Source organism: Strigops habroptila, chromosome 10 (assembly GCF_004027225.2).
Source record: "Strigops habroptila isolate Jane chromosome 10, bStrHab1.2.pri, whole genome shotgun sequence".
Taxonomy (NCBI): domain Eukaryota; kingdom Metazoa; phylum Chordata; class Aves; order Psittaciformes; family Psittacidae; genus Strigops; species Strigops habroptila.
Genome location: NC_046359.1, coordinates 18,608,804 through 18,620,953, shown reverse-complemented (window position 1 = coordinate 18,620,953; position 12,150 = coordinate 18,608,804). Strand labels below are relative to the sequence as shown.

Here is a 12,150-nt window from a genome sequence, read left to right as displayed (position 1 = left end):
TATCAGGGAGAAATTACCAGGGAAAGTAATTTCCATGAAAGGGAACATTTATGGTGTATATTGAGCCTATACTCTAAATTGGCCCTAAGTGAAGAAGTTGCACATTACTGCTATGTCCTTAGCCAAAACCAGCTACTGAAACTGAGATTCATGCGAGCAACTGGAAGGTCAGCTATAGAGAGAAGACCACTACAGCTGTCACCTACGTAAGACAGAATTTGTTTGATAGTCTCATAATGCTGGAAAACCAAATCATTCTGTTGTCTGGGAAAAGTTATTCCAATAACTTTTGTGGTATACTTTTGTGGGGAAGTCTGTAACTGAAAGGTTTTTAAGAAGTTATTTGCCTTTTCTTGTGGTCCAGAACAGACAAATCACAGTAATTAATTTTTTTATTCTGATTCTGTGGCATTGTTCACAAAAGCAATCTGTCAGGCCTGAAGGTGCTGCAGGATTTCATCTGAGCACTGTTCTTTTTCCCTGTAATGTTTACCACTTTTACTCTTGCATGCAAAAAATGATAGGGGGGCCGTTCAAATTAGGCTATTTATTTGCAACTAGTAGATAGAAGGTGAACGACTTGGGAGTAAATGATCTGTTAATCAGACATCTAAAATGATATAGAATAAGCTTGATATCCATGTAATTTATAAGGATTAGTTATCTTCACCCTGTTCCAGTGAAAGCATTCATACTTCTGGAGAACATTACCTACTTTAGCTTTATTTTTAAACTACATTTTAAATCTTATAAAATTCAGGCAACAATCCCCATGGAAGCACTGTCTGTGTATGTATTTTTACTGGAAAGAAATGGAGCACTCCTCCATCTCGGCAGTGATGTAGCAAAACCAGAAAAAAGTACACAGAGCGATAGCGATGATGAAAGATGTGAAGTGCCTTTCATTTTGGAGGAAATTACAAGAGTAAACCCAGGAATATAATGAAGTTGCCAAAAGTTGTTTACTGCTCTATATAAAACAAGCAAGGGGCAAAACCCCATCACTTTGTGGCCAGTTCTATCTAAACAAAGACATGTAGCACACTATTAAGTTGTACAGTCAGTAGGAGCACAGGATGTTGGTGCAGATGAGTGGTTATACAGGGCAGGGTTTATCTTCACCTGCTGGGAGCCAGGCAACATTCAGCTGTCCAGGATTTTTCACACTCCTACTATCAATTATAAGACAGAGCTGGTTTAGAGTGAACATGTGGAAGTGTTGAAGACAGCCAGAATTAATAGCCATCTGAAAAGACACATGCCATTGATTCTGGAGTCTTAAGGACTAGCTTAAATTAGGGACTGATTTTCAGGCAGTTAGCTAAGGAGCTGTGAAATGAACGCCTGCTCTCTTCTTAGCAATCTGTAAGAAATGGAGAAATTCTGCTGAAAGCCAGTCCTGGAGTGGCACACTGTGAGGAAAGCTGGGTACAGCCAACTTAAGGAATCTGGGGTCCTAGACAAAGACAGTTGGAGAGATGCTCTACAAAAACTGCTCTTTTGCATTTGCAGAACCTTTACTTCCTCCATGTAATCTGCATTTTCCTTTTGTGTGGGCAACAAAAGCCTCTTCTTGAAATTCCACTTCAGAAAACCAGTACTCAGAAGCTCAGATCAGTGAAGTCCAACCTCAGGAGCTACCTGAATTTGTAGATGCAGCCAGTTGGACTGGTTCTTCCTTGCTTGGAAACAAGCTCTTCAATAAATTCCTCATCTACTAGCAAGTTCTCGATGTTTGCTAGCCTGCTGCTCTGAAAGGCAGCTCCTGGACTTGCACTGGACTGGTTTGGTGGACCAAATGTTAAATGCCATCTGTTCCTGAACTAATGAGAAGAACAAGGTCTCCACAAGCCAGGCAGTTCACTTCCTGCCATCGCAGTGCTGCCCATGCCTGCCCAGAGCTGCACCACTCGCTCCCCCAACCCCACACTGCCTCCCTTTCAGTCTGCCCCCTGAGCAGGGGCATGGCAAGGTACTGTTACCCAGTGAGAATAACAACCTGCTCTGGCAGGTGAAGAGAAGTATCAAATGGGTATTTGATCAGAACAGCAAGTACTATAGAACTGCTATGGAGAAAAGGACTAAAATGTTCACTGACCACAGGAGGGGTTGGCTGTGCCACAGGGTAACAAGTGGAACGCTCAAACACAAGTGTTACAGTGAGAGCTTTAACAGAAGTTTTTCTTCTAATCGTCTTCTAAAGGTCTTTCACTTTCCAGTCTTTATATTGAATGCATCTGAAAAAGACAAAGCATAAGAATTCCTTTCTTTAGCTGTTCTGTAACTTAAAACTTCTACTCAAGAAAATAGTAAGAGTGTAAGAACAAAATTGCCATGCAGTAGCCTAAAAGTTTCAGATAATAGACATAAATTATATATAACAAAATCAGTGTATGCTTTTTCTTAAGTCGCAACTCATTCTTTGAAAACATACTTCACTTTCAATATTTGTGCTGTATAAAACAAGAAGCACAACACACAGTCACTGATTTTTTTTGTTATACTCAGGAATCATGGCTTAGTGTTGCTTGGCAACAGAGTCATCTCCCAGACTGGCTGATAAAACATAAGAGGTTTTGGTTGTTTTTATTAGTGTTCAGCAATGGATCTGGAATATTGGTCTTGAAATCTTGCTACAGCTAATTTTGAGTATTTGCTGAACTTAGTTGTAGCAAGTCCTTAAGATTAGGAAACCACCGTGATAGACGTATGGAAAGACAGACAGGCTGATCAGAACCCCAGGATCTAAAGCAAACACACTGATCTAGGCCTCAGCTACAACCCAAGCAGGTAACAAAGGTGAGGTGATACAGCAGCAGGAAGGCAGTGGTCTGGCAGGTCCAGCTCTCAAGGAAAGGACAAGTGGCACCTGCTGTAGCTCGGTAAGGTGCCTTTAACAACCTCTACTCCCAGGAACTGTGTTGCTGCCCGCAAGCACCTTGGCAGGGAGGTCCACTTCCCTCTCCCTGCTCAGGCAGAAGAGCAGAAAGTCCTGGGCCTCTCTGCTGCAGATGGGCGATTCCTGCTGGCTTCACCTTGCCGACTGACACATTCGACAGCCCTAGACACAAGGCAGAAAAGCTGAAAGCTGGCCTTACAACTTACCGGTGTTAATTTATACCTGAAGGTAGGTTTTAAAGATCAGTTTCTTGCAAAACTGCAGCATCTCCCAGCGACAGTGACTGAGCACAGAACTTTAAACAGGACTGACATAGTAAGACGTAATCCCTGGTCCCAAGTGATAGATCAGGCTTGTGCAGCAAGCACACAGATATTACTCTAATAGTTACCAGTCCTGGGAGTCTCTGGAACAAAATTCTCTGAAATATAACTTGAAGGAGAGTTTGTTTGATGACAGTAGATGTTTTCAAGTTTGTGTCTTCCACTTTTTACCCACAGTTACATCTAAATGGTGAGGCTTTCAGGGGAAGTTAATCAAATACCTCTCCTCTGTACCTTTGAGTATTCTAGCAAGACAGTTGAAGGTATCAGTTAATATTCTCTACTAAAATAAATTATACTACTTGCCATCTCAAGAACGAGAGGAAGAGAAAATAAAGAATGTATTTTAAATGCCATATTTGAATTTTTTCTTTCACAGAATTCACCTAAACTCTTCTGCCCAAAGGACAGAGTCCTGGATATTGAGGCTATATACAGTGTTATTGATGATGCGAAACAGTTTATATACATAGCTGTCATGGACTACTTGCCGATCGTCATTGACACCAATGCTAAACGGTGAGTGTCCATGTCCAGGACTAGCATGTGCTCATAATGCCAATAAAGTCTGCTGGACAAAATGAACCCACAGGTTCATTTAGTTACTACTGTGGACCAATTTCTTGGGGCCCAATTCTGCTCTTATTGAAATCAGTGAGAGTTCTGCCATTGACTTAAATGGGAGCAGAATTGGGACCTAAGAAGACATTTCCAGTTCTGGGTCCTAAGCTTTGGATCTGCCTATCAAAGGAGAACAGGAATTGTCTAGTTTGACCATCTGGAAGTGATTGGGACCCAAGAATACAAGAACCTGCTTATACACAAATCCTCTATCTATCTCTTACACTATTATATTCACTATCTTGATACCACAAATGCTAGCATTTTATGAGTATCATACAGATATTCAATGAGGGAATGAGTGTGTGTTTGTGTTAAAAGAGAAATAACGAGAGTTCTTGTATACAACATGAGAGATGTCATTATTTCACTGAAAAAGGCATATAAATTCCAAATTCAGCATAGATTACCTTTCAATTATATGACATTTTGGTTAACTGAGTGTTGCTAAAAGCAAACAAAACCAAGTAATTTTTAAAGACCCTGTTTGTATGGACCATAAAAAAGTACTCATGGCCCAAAACTGGAGCCACAGTGTAATAAACCATGCAACTCAGAAGGCAAATATCGAGTGGTCTCTCTGACTCTCAGTAACACAACAAATTGAGCATCTACCAAAGCTTATCGTTCCATCCCTGCACTTTGAATAGTTAAGCGGAACTAAACATCTGGTTATGTGCTTTTTTCCAGTTTTACATAATTAAAGATGTTTCATTCAAATTTGTCAAAAAAACCCTATAATTTTCCCAGTAAACTTTTTGCACAGCCTCTCTCACAGTGAACCATGAGTAGAGCTGTAGGAACTTTCAGAGTGCATCCCTCACATTTCTCCTTTATCTTGGAAAGGATCTTAGCAGAACTGTTACAGTACTGCAGTTGATGTTATCTCCCTACACTCCTCCTCCATTCTCATGTCTGAAAAAGTTAGAAATCTACTGGATTAGGGAGATCCAGGGAAGCCACCTGTGTGAATTCCTCAACATTTTCCCTACAGCATGGCTTTGTGTTAGAGCCACTGCCACAGCTTCTCTACCTTATCAGCTCCCAGTTCTCACTTGTAAGTTATTTTTTGGCATTGTGGAGCTCAGATTTCATTAGGCCGAATGCCTTTGATGCTGCTGGAATAAAGAAAATGTGTCTTCTTTTGTCTAATTCTGCCTGTCCTGACCTGCTCCCACCAAAGGTCAAGAAACTCAAAGCTAACTAGGGATTGTGAGAATAGCACCATGGATGCCAGCATCCCATTCATGGCAGAATTTCTGCAGTCCTCATCAGGAAAAAAGGTAGCATCCTCCTTAAATGACCCATCTTCATCTACTGCTGAAGGATGCCAGCACCCTGCATAGCAGCAGCTCTCCTTTTCCCAAGCAAGAAGTTACAGAAGGCATTTCAGTCCCCAGCCTGTATGGTCCCCGTATGGAGGAAGAAAAGGGAGTCAGGGAGGGATGCAGTGTTCCTGTTTCCTTACTTGTGCAACCAACAGTAAACTCTTCTTGGCCCTCTGCCTGGCCTGGTTAAGCAGCACCCTCTAGCTGTAGCTCGTCCTGAGGTTCTCTGGCACCGCAAGAGCTCCACTGCTCTCACAGTGACAGAGGAGTAACCTTCCCAGCTACAGGAAGTCAAGGTACCTGCATTTTGTGGAAGTGTTTTGGCAGCTCTCCCTGTCCCTGCACACATGGAAGATGTGCTCAACCTCACCGTCCCCACAGTGACAGTTTTGGTGCAGGGCAGAATGACACAAAAAGGGGATGCTGGCAAATCTGTTTAGCGAGAATCCCTTTAAATGAGAACAGTATTCCTCCAACAAATAGAAAATGAAATTCACATGTGTTTTATTTTCTCTATGATGTCTAGACTTGGCTGCATAGACATCCAAGATATTTTTAAGTAAGTTCTCTGAATATATTGTATTCTTTCTCCACAGGTACTGGCCATATTTAGATGGGAAGATAAGAGAAGCCTTAGTATTACGAAGTATTAAAGTACGACTTCTCATAAGTTTCTCAAGAGACACAGATCCCCTTACTTTTAACTTTGTTTCATCTCTGAAAGCTATTTGCACTGAAGTTCCAAGCTGTAGTTTGAAAGTTGTAAGTATAATCCATATTGCTTTGTAATATATTTCCCAAATCCTCCCCTCCAAAAAACAAGGAAACTTCACAACTGGGAGGTGTTTTCTGTTAATATCAAAGCATTTAAATTGCATTAAATAATACAGGAAATGTAACATAACAAACTGAATTTATTCCTAGTAGTAACAGCTATAGAAATTAAAACAACAGAATTATGCCAAAAGGCAGTCTGCGTGGTGGACAGCCTGTGTAAAACACTACATCTGGTCATTTATTGCAAAGCTAACAGAGTGAATCGTGGTCATGTCTTGTTTATACTGGCTGATAAATGTGACTGCACAAAAACGTGTTTTAGTTGGGATTCATGTAACCTTATTGTTCAGCTGTGCAAGCATCTACTTTAGTCAAGTACAAAGTACAAGAAAAAATAATGAAGATTTTACATTAAAGTCAGGCTACAGATCAGAATTGTGAAGACTAGAAACACCATTATGTGACTACTTTAGAGATGCAATACAGGGAAGTGAGAAATACCGTATCTGTTACATTTGTACTAGAGAAAAGAGTGTCTGGTAAGTACCACTTTGAACTTGATACAGTTCAGTTTTATGGAATTGAGGCACACTGGCCATCAGCCATCTTGGATCAATTCATCATGGATCAATTTCTTTTTGTTTTTTTGGGGGTTTTGGTTTTCTGTTGGTTTTTGGTTTGGTTTTTTTTAATAACTAACTGTCTTAATCTGCTGAATTATTTGACTTCTTAAACTGACAATCCACTAAATCATTTTTACATTTTAAAATCTACAATTGTAAAACCCAAGTACTATTAGTGTTATACACACAAAGTGATACTTATGCATGTCTAGAAATAGGGATTTTTGTTACAACATACACTGTATTACAAGTTCCCTAGGTAAGAAGCAGCATAAAGTGGGTTTTTAAGTCAAAAAGCCCATACATGGCTGACACTGCTTAAGCCACTTCAAGTATTTTCTCGCTTGTTCTGTATTTATCATCAAAATTCTATTTATGTATTCAAAATAATTTTTTATCTAAGTGGCACCTAATGCTCTACATACTCATATCCATCTACAGCAGGCCGAATCTTTAGTACAGAATTTATCTTGTCAAGAACTAAATCCTAAAAGGAAAAAAAAAAATAAAATCTAGACATCTCTTTAGGCAGATATTCTATCTGCAGGTAGAAAATACAAATACCACTTCCAGTAAAAAAATGAGACTGCCTCAGATTTAAATAGCTGTAAAGGTACAATGCACCTCAGTGACCTCTGTGCTGTGCATCACGTGTTCCACACACTGGGTAAGTCACTGCCTTAAATAAGCCTTGGTACGAGTCATAGCCCAACGCTCGGAGTTTAATGGTATCTGATTGATTTTGGCTGAAACTGTGCACAGGCTCTGCCACAACACTCCTTTACCTCACAAAACATGCAAGATGAGCGCTAGTTTTTAAAAACTCCATTTCTTCTGTGTCTTGACATCTGTTCTACCTAGGGTCAAAGTGAAACAAAACAGGAGTGCGGGGGAACACAATAACACGGTGAAAACTCAACTTAAATATTTTGAATTATTGGAAAATTCCACTTTTCCTTTTTGGTTCACCTTTGGGTATGAGCAAACAAAGTCAAACTAAACTCTGTACAGAAAATACTGTCATGCAGACGTGTTGTATATGTTTATACACAAAAACTTAAATACTGAGAACTGTAAGTTACAAATTCAAACAAAGTGTTATGAATTAACTATGAAACCTTTTCTCCTAAGCACTAATTTAATTTTAAAGCTCTAAACACCTAAAATAAGAATGGAAAAGATTAATGAAATGTTAGCAGAAGGTGGTGTATTATTAACGCAGTACTTCTGCTGAAGGCACATGTTGGAGAATGTTAGGCTGTGCTACTTAATGCCAGTGCTGGTTTAGTTGCTCATCTAAGGTACATGTGCATATCGTCTTTGTGAGGGCAGATGGATTTCCCTACTGGTATCTGTACTGTCAAGCACTAAATAGCTTCTCTGCTGTTGGCGGAGAGCACGTTATGTTTTCAGTCCTTCTCTTTCCTTCCTGAATCTGAAATTTTCTCTCTTACGAAGTTATAATACAAACAGAACACTAACGTATGATTTTTCCATTCAGCACATCTGCTGAATCTATTTCAATTTGACGACTCTAAGCTTATATGATTATTGTGCTTGACTATTTTTACATGAAGGTATGTAGATTTTTGCTAATTTTCCTAACACTGGGAAGATGACAACTTGTTTTGTTTTCTAGCATTGAATACTTTACCCATTTGCACATTTTACACTATTCCTTGCAATATTAGTATGTTCCTCATCCCTGTGTGAGTCCTGTCCTTGATGGATGCCCCAGCTGTCCATCAAGGGGACACCCTAAGTGTCCATCAGCTGTGCATGTGTCCACAGATCCTGTGCACACCTGTCTCCGTTCCCATTTTGTTGCGCCAGGAAAACATGATCATTTTCTTCTGGCTTTATCAAAAATTCACAACCGTTTCAGAAAGATATAGATCCATCTCTGGCTTGCCAAGTGCCCCTACTTTCTGTGCTGGGCACATGTTTGCAGTGCAGTTCCTCAGGCACAGTCTTGATGTTGTCTAGTAAACTCCCTTACAGCTGTTAAAATGGTTTGTTCTAATTTTTTTAAAAAGTGTAATGCTGTAAGTGTAGTGATGTTAAAAATCTTTAATTAAAGATACAATTTCTCCATGCAGCTTAGTTAGATGTGAATTAGATTAGATATTAGTAAGTTCTCTACTATAAGGGTGGTGAGACGCTGGAAAAAGTTGCCCAGAGAAGCTGTGGCTGCCCCATCCCTGGCAGTGTTCAAGGCCAGGCTGGACAAAGCTTTGAGCAACCTGGTCTAGTGGAAGGTGCCCCTGCCCATGGCAGGGGGGTTGAAACTAGATGATCTTTAAGGTCCCTTACAACCCAAACCATTCTGTGGTTCTATGATAAATCTCACTTACAGGACAGATAGGTAACAGTTTTACATAGAATAATCTTTTTTAGTGACCTTTATGAAGCAATCACTCAAACAGTTCAGGTTGTTTGGCTTGCTTTTGAATTCAAAAAAATTGTATTTGGAATTCTGCTAGTACTTGAACTCATGACAAACATTAAGCTGTGCAAGATAACAAGTAAGCAAGCATGCAGTGACATACAAAATCCAGAGACTGTTTATGGAAACAACTTTTTGACAGTTACTCATCATAAGTCTGCACCATAGTACCAGTATCAGGGCCCTGAAAAAAACACAAACTCTTTTGAGTTTTAATCAAGCTGACGATGTAGTCAGCCACAGAGATCACTACGTTTCAATAATGAATTCAGTATTTTACAGTTGGGTTTTCAAAGTAGTAATATTATTCTGAAAGTCATCTTTATAACCTAGAAAGATTTGTTCCAGGTCTGTATCAAAAAAAGCCTGAGTTCAAGGAATGAATTTTGCATTGGAGAAAACAGACCCCCAAGAATGATCATGGAGTCCTGGGGTGGCGTTTCTCTAATACTATTTTTGGATGTCTTAAGTAGGTGCAGTGTATAGCCCATTACTTTTACCAGGGATATGCTGTGAATTAGGTTTGTTCTGAGCATCTACACCACCACCTCAATCACAGTTTCCCAGTCATGCATTAAATATTTAATTTTCCTTCAACATGTTACTCTCTGCTTCTGGTTTTAGAATCTCTGTCTAGGTATTGCTTTCCTTGATGAAACAAACAATACTTACATTTGTACTGGAAAATCTCATTGTCTGGCACTCACGCAGACATGGTGTACATATAGCTCCAAAATAAAAAAAAAACAACCAAACAAAAACACCCTAAAAAATTAAAAAATCTTACTGGGACTTCATCCTTTAGGGTAAAACAGATGCATTTTCCTCTTGTTGTCTGGAAAATTTGATCTCTCCATATCACATTTAATCCTGAGAAGTTTCTAAGTTTCTGAAATCAGCATGTTTCCTGTTGGAAATTGCAATGTGAATATAAAGGTATTCATTCAGCTGCTGGTGTGCCTGCCAATCTGGATCCTGAAGCAGACTTCAAACCCCAGTCTCACTCAATGATCAAGGAAATGAGCTAAAGAAAAGTTCCTGGCTCTTACCATGCAGAACACGAAGATGGGGATTTTTTTGTTCATTCCAGAGTCTTTAGTACCTGGCACTGTTATTGCTTTTAGCATGCAAGAACCATGTGCTTTGTATAGCTCTGAATTCCAAGGCATAACAAGTATTATAAACTATGAGAACTTACTCAGCAATACAATGATGTGTAGTGTTTTATTAAAATTAATGCTTGGCTATAAAAACTCAAGCTGTTCTGTAGTACTAACTCATTTTCAATAAAGAGTAGAGAACAGACCATATTTTTTCTGTCCATTATAGAACAGTTCTTACTAACCTGCAGTCCATTCTATTTTATGGCAGAAATTCTTTGACCTTGAGGAAGAGAATGCGTGCTTTCTTAAAGAACAGAAGAACACTTCCCTTCCCAAATTAAATCGTAACAAATATATGGTGACTGATGGAGCTGCATACATTGGTAAGTAACCCCATCTCAAGAAATTCTAGTTTATAGCCAAAAGCCTGAAGTAACACTCATTTGTAAATGAGGAATCTACAGCTGATATACTTGTTAAGTTAAAGTAATAGTTAATTTCTTTGCTAACCTGGATGGAAACTGAGCTTTCAGCTTGTTCCATTTAAAAACTTCTCCCCTTTCTCCCAGGAATGAGTTTCTCGAAAGCAAGTCTGCTTTCAGTGTTTAAAAAGAGGACTGAGAACACAAATACAGCATACTTTATGAAGTAGGAATAAACTGGCTTATTAACATATTCTCTGGTTTCTACAGTCCAATGAAGATGGACTGTTCTCCACTTCCCATGTTATTACTAAAGCTATAGTCAATCCTAGTAAACACTGTTGTACAGATGCCTTTCATCCTCACCTTCTGAAGTATTATTCTATTTACTGCCATGACATTTCAGACACCCTCCTAACATTAGGTACAGATCTAAATGGTAATTGGGGTTAAAGGCATATTTAAGTAAGGTCTCTAGCAAAAGTTCATTATCCATCAAATGCTTACTGAATGCAGGCTGAAAACTTCCTTTTAAAAAAATCTGACTGCTTGAGCTGTGCATGAGCTGCAAGATCAGAAAACTGCTACTAAACTAAAAGGTAACTCATGAGATTTTATAAAAGCCAAGAGAGAGACATGCATTCTAATAATGTTTGCAGCTTGATGCTTTACTAGCTTACTTCCTCACTCTCACTGCAAAGGGCTTAAAGCCAGCCGACTGCAGAGGCAATGAGGGAATGCAAAGGCTGCAGCCCAGAAGCATGCCCATGCCACACAGCGGAGCTGCAGAATCCCAAGTTGTGCAGAGATACAACCAAGAGCTACTCTGAAAAGCTCACCTTGCTGGGCTCTAAGCACACCCACTCACCTGCCCCCCTCTCAACCTCTCCAAATCTTATTTTTCACTTCCAATAGTGCAGCTTATTCATCTTGTCTCCCAACTGTGTTTACAAACCACCACCCCCCCCAATAATTTTTTGAATCTGTTTTAAATTCCTTCCAATAGCCAGATAAAATTTCAGTAACTTTTAACCTGTCTACACAGCACGGATTCTTAGCTGAGTTTGTTTTTTAATTTCCCATTGTCCCTTACATCCTTACATATAAATAAAAGAAATACATAATCAAAGCTGTGTACAATACAAATACATGTTTAAGGACCTGATACACCTTTTACTTGAAAGCATAGGAAGAAACGTCCCTTACGATGAGGCTTCAAGTTACCATTGTTGACGACTTCAGAACTCTTTAAGATTTCCTGCTGAAGTAGCTGAAATGATACTGAAATAGAAGGAATAAATTTCTCAGATATCTTCATGTTTATGTATGTTCAGATGTTGTTTTAAAAGCTGACCTTTAGTAACAGCATTTTTTTCTTCAAAATACTGCATGTGTTGTAAATGTACAACTTAAATAGTTCTAGTTCTAGTGAAATAAAAAGAAGTAACTGAAACACTTGGTTTACCTGTTCTCCATTAATCCAATTAACCTCTTTTCCTTGTGATCATCAGGATCTGGAATGCTCATTCGCTACCTTACATTTCAACAAAGGCAGTAATAACTGGCATAAAGCAGTAAAACCTGCTTTTCTTTCCTGAAATAGTATCT

General features: G+C 39.2%; 1 protein-coding gene and 1 long non-coding RNA gene across 11 annotated transcripts in view; one reads left to right on the top strand and one right to left on the bottom strand.

The window, feature by feature from the left end:
- PLD5 (phospholipase D family member 5) overlaps nucleotides 1–12,150 on the top strand; it is a 175,053-nt gene that overhangs the window by 154,762 nt on the left and 8,141 nt on the right. For 7 of the 10 annotated variants that reach the window (XM_030499799.1, XM_030499805.1, XM_030499806.1 and 4 more), the window contains 3 exons: nucleotides 3,602–3,741; nucleotides 5,768–5,933; nucleotides 10,389–10,503. In XM_030499799.1, coding sequence (XP_030355659.1) covers nucleotides 3,602–3,741; nucleotides 5,768–5,933; nucleotides 10,389–10,503 — 421 coding nt within the window. Of the gene's footprint in view, nucleotides 1–3,601; nucleotides 3,742–5,767; nucleotides 5,934–10,388; nucleotides 10,504–10,689; nucleotides 11,996–12,150 lie in introns of those variants that run through there. The other 3 variants (XM_030499803.2, XM_030499800.1, XM_030499802.1) reach the window with 3 other exon arrangements.
- Nucleotides 11,689–12,052, bottom strand: LOC115613822. The gene is made up of 2 exons (XR_003993534.1): nucleotides 12,008–12,052; nucleotides 11,689–11,823 (listed from the first exon to the last, which is right to left on the bottom strand). It is a non-coding gene; the product is annotated as an uncharacterized LOC115613822 (long non-coding RNA).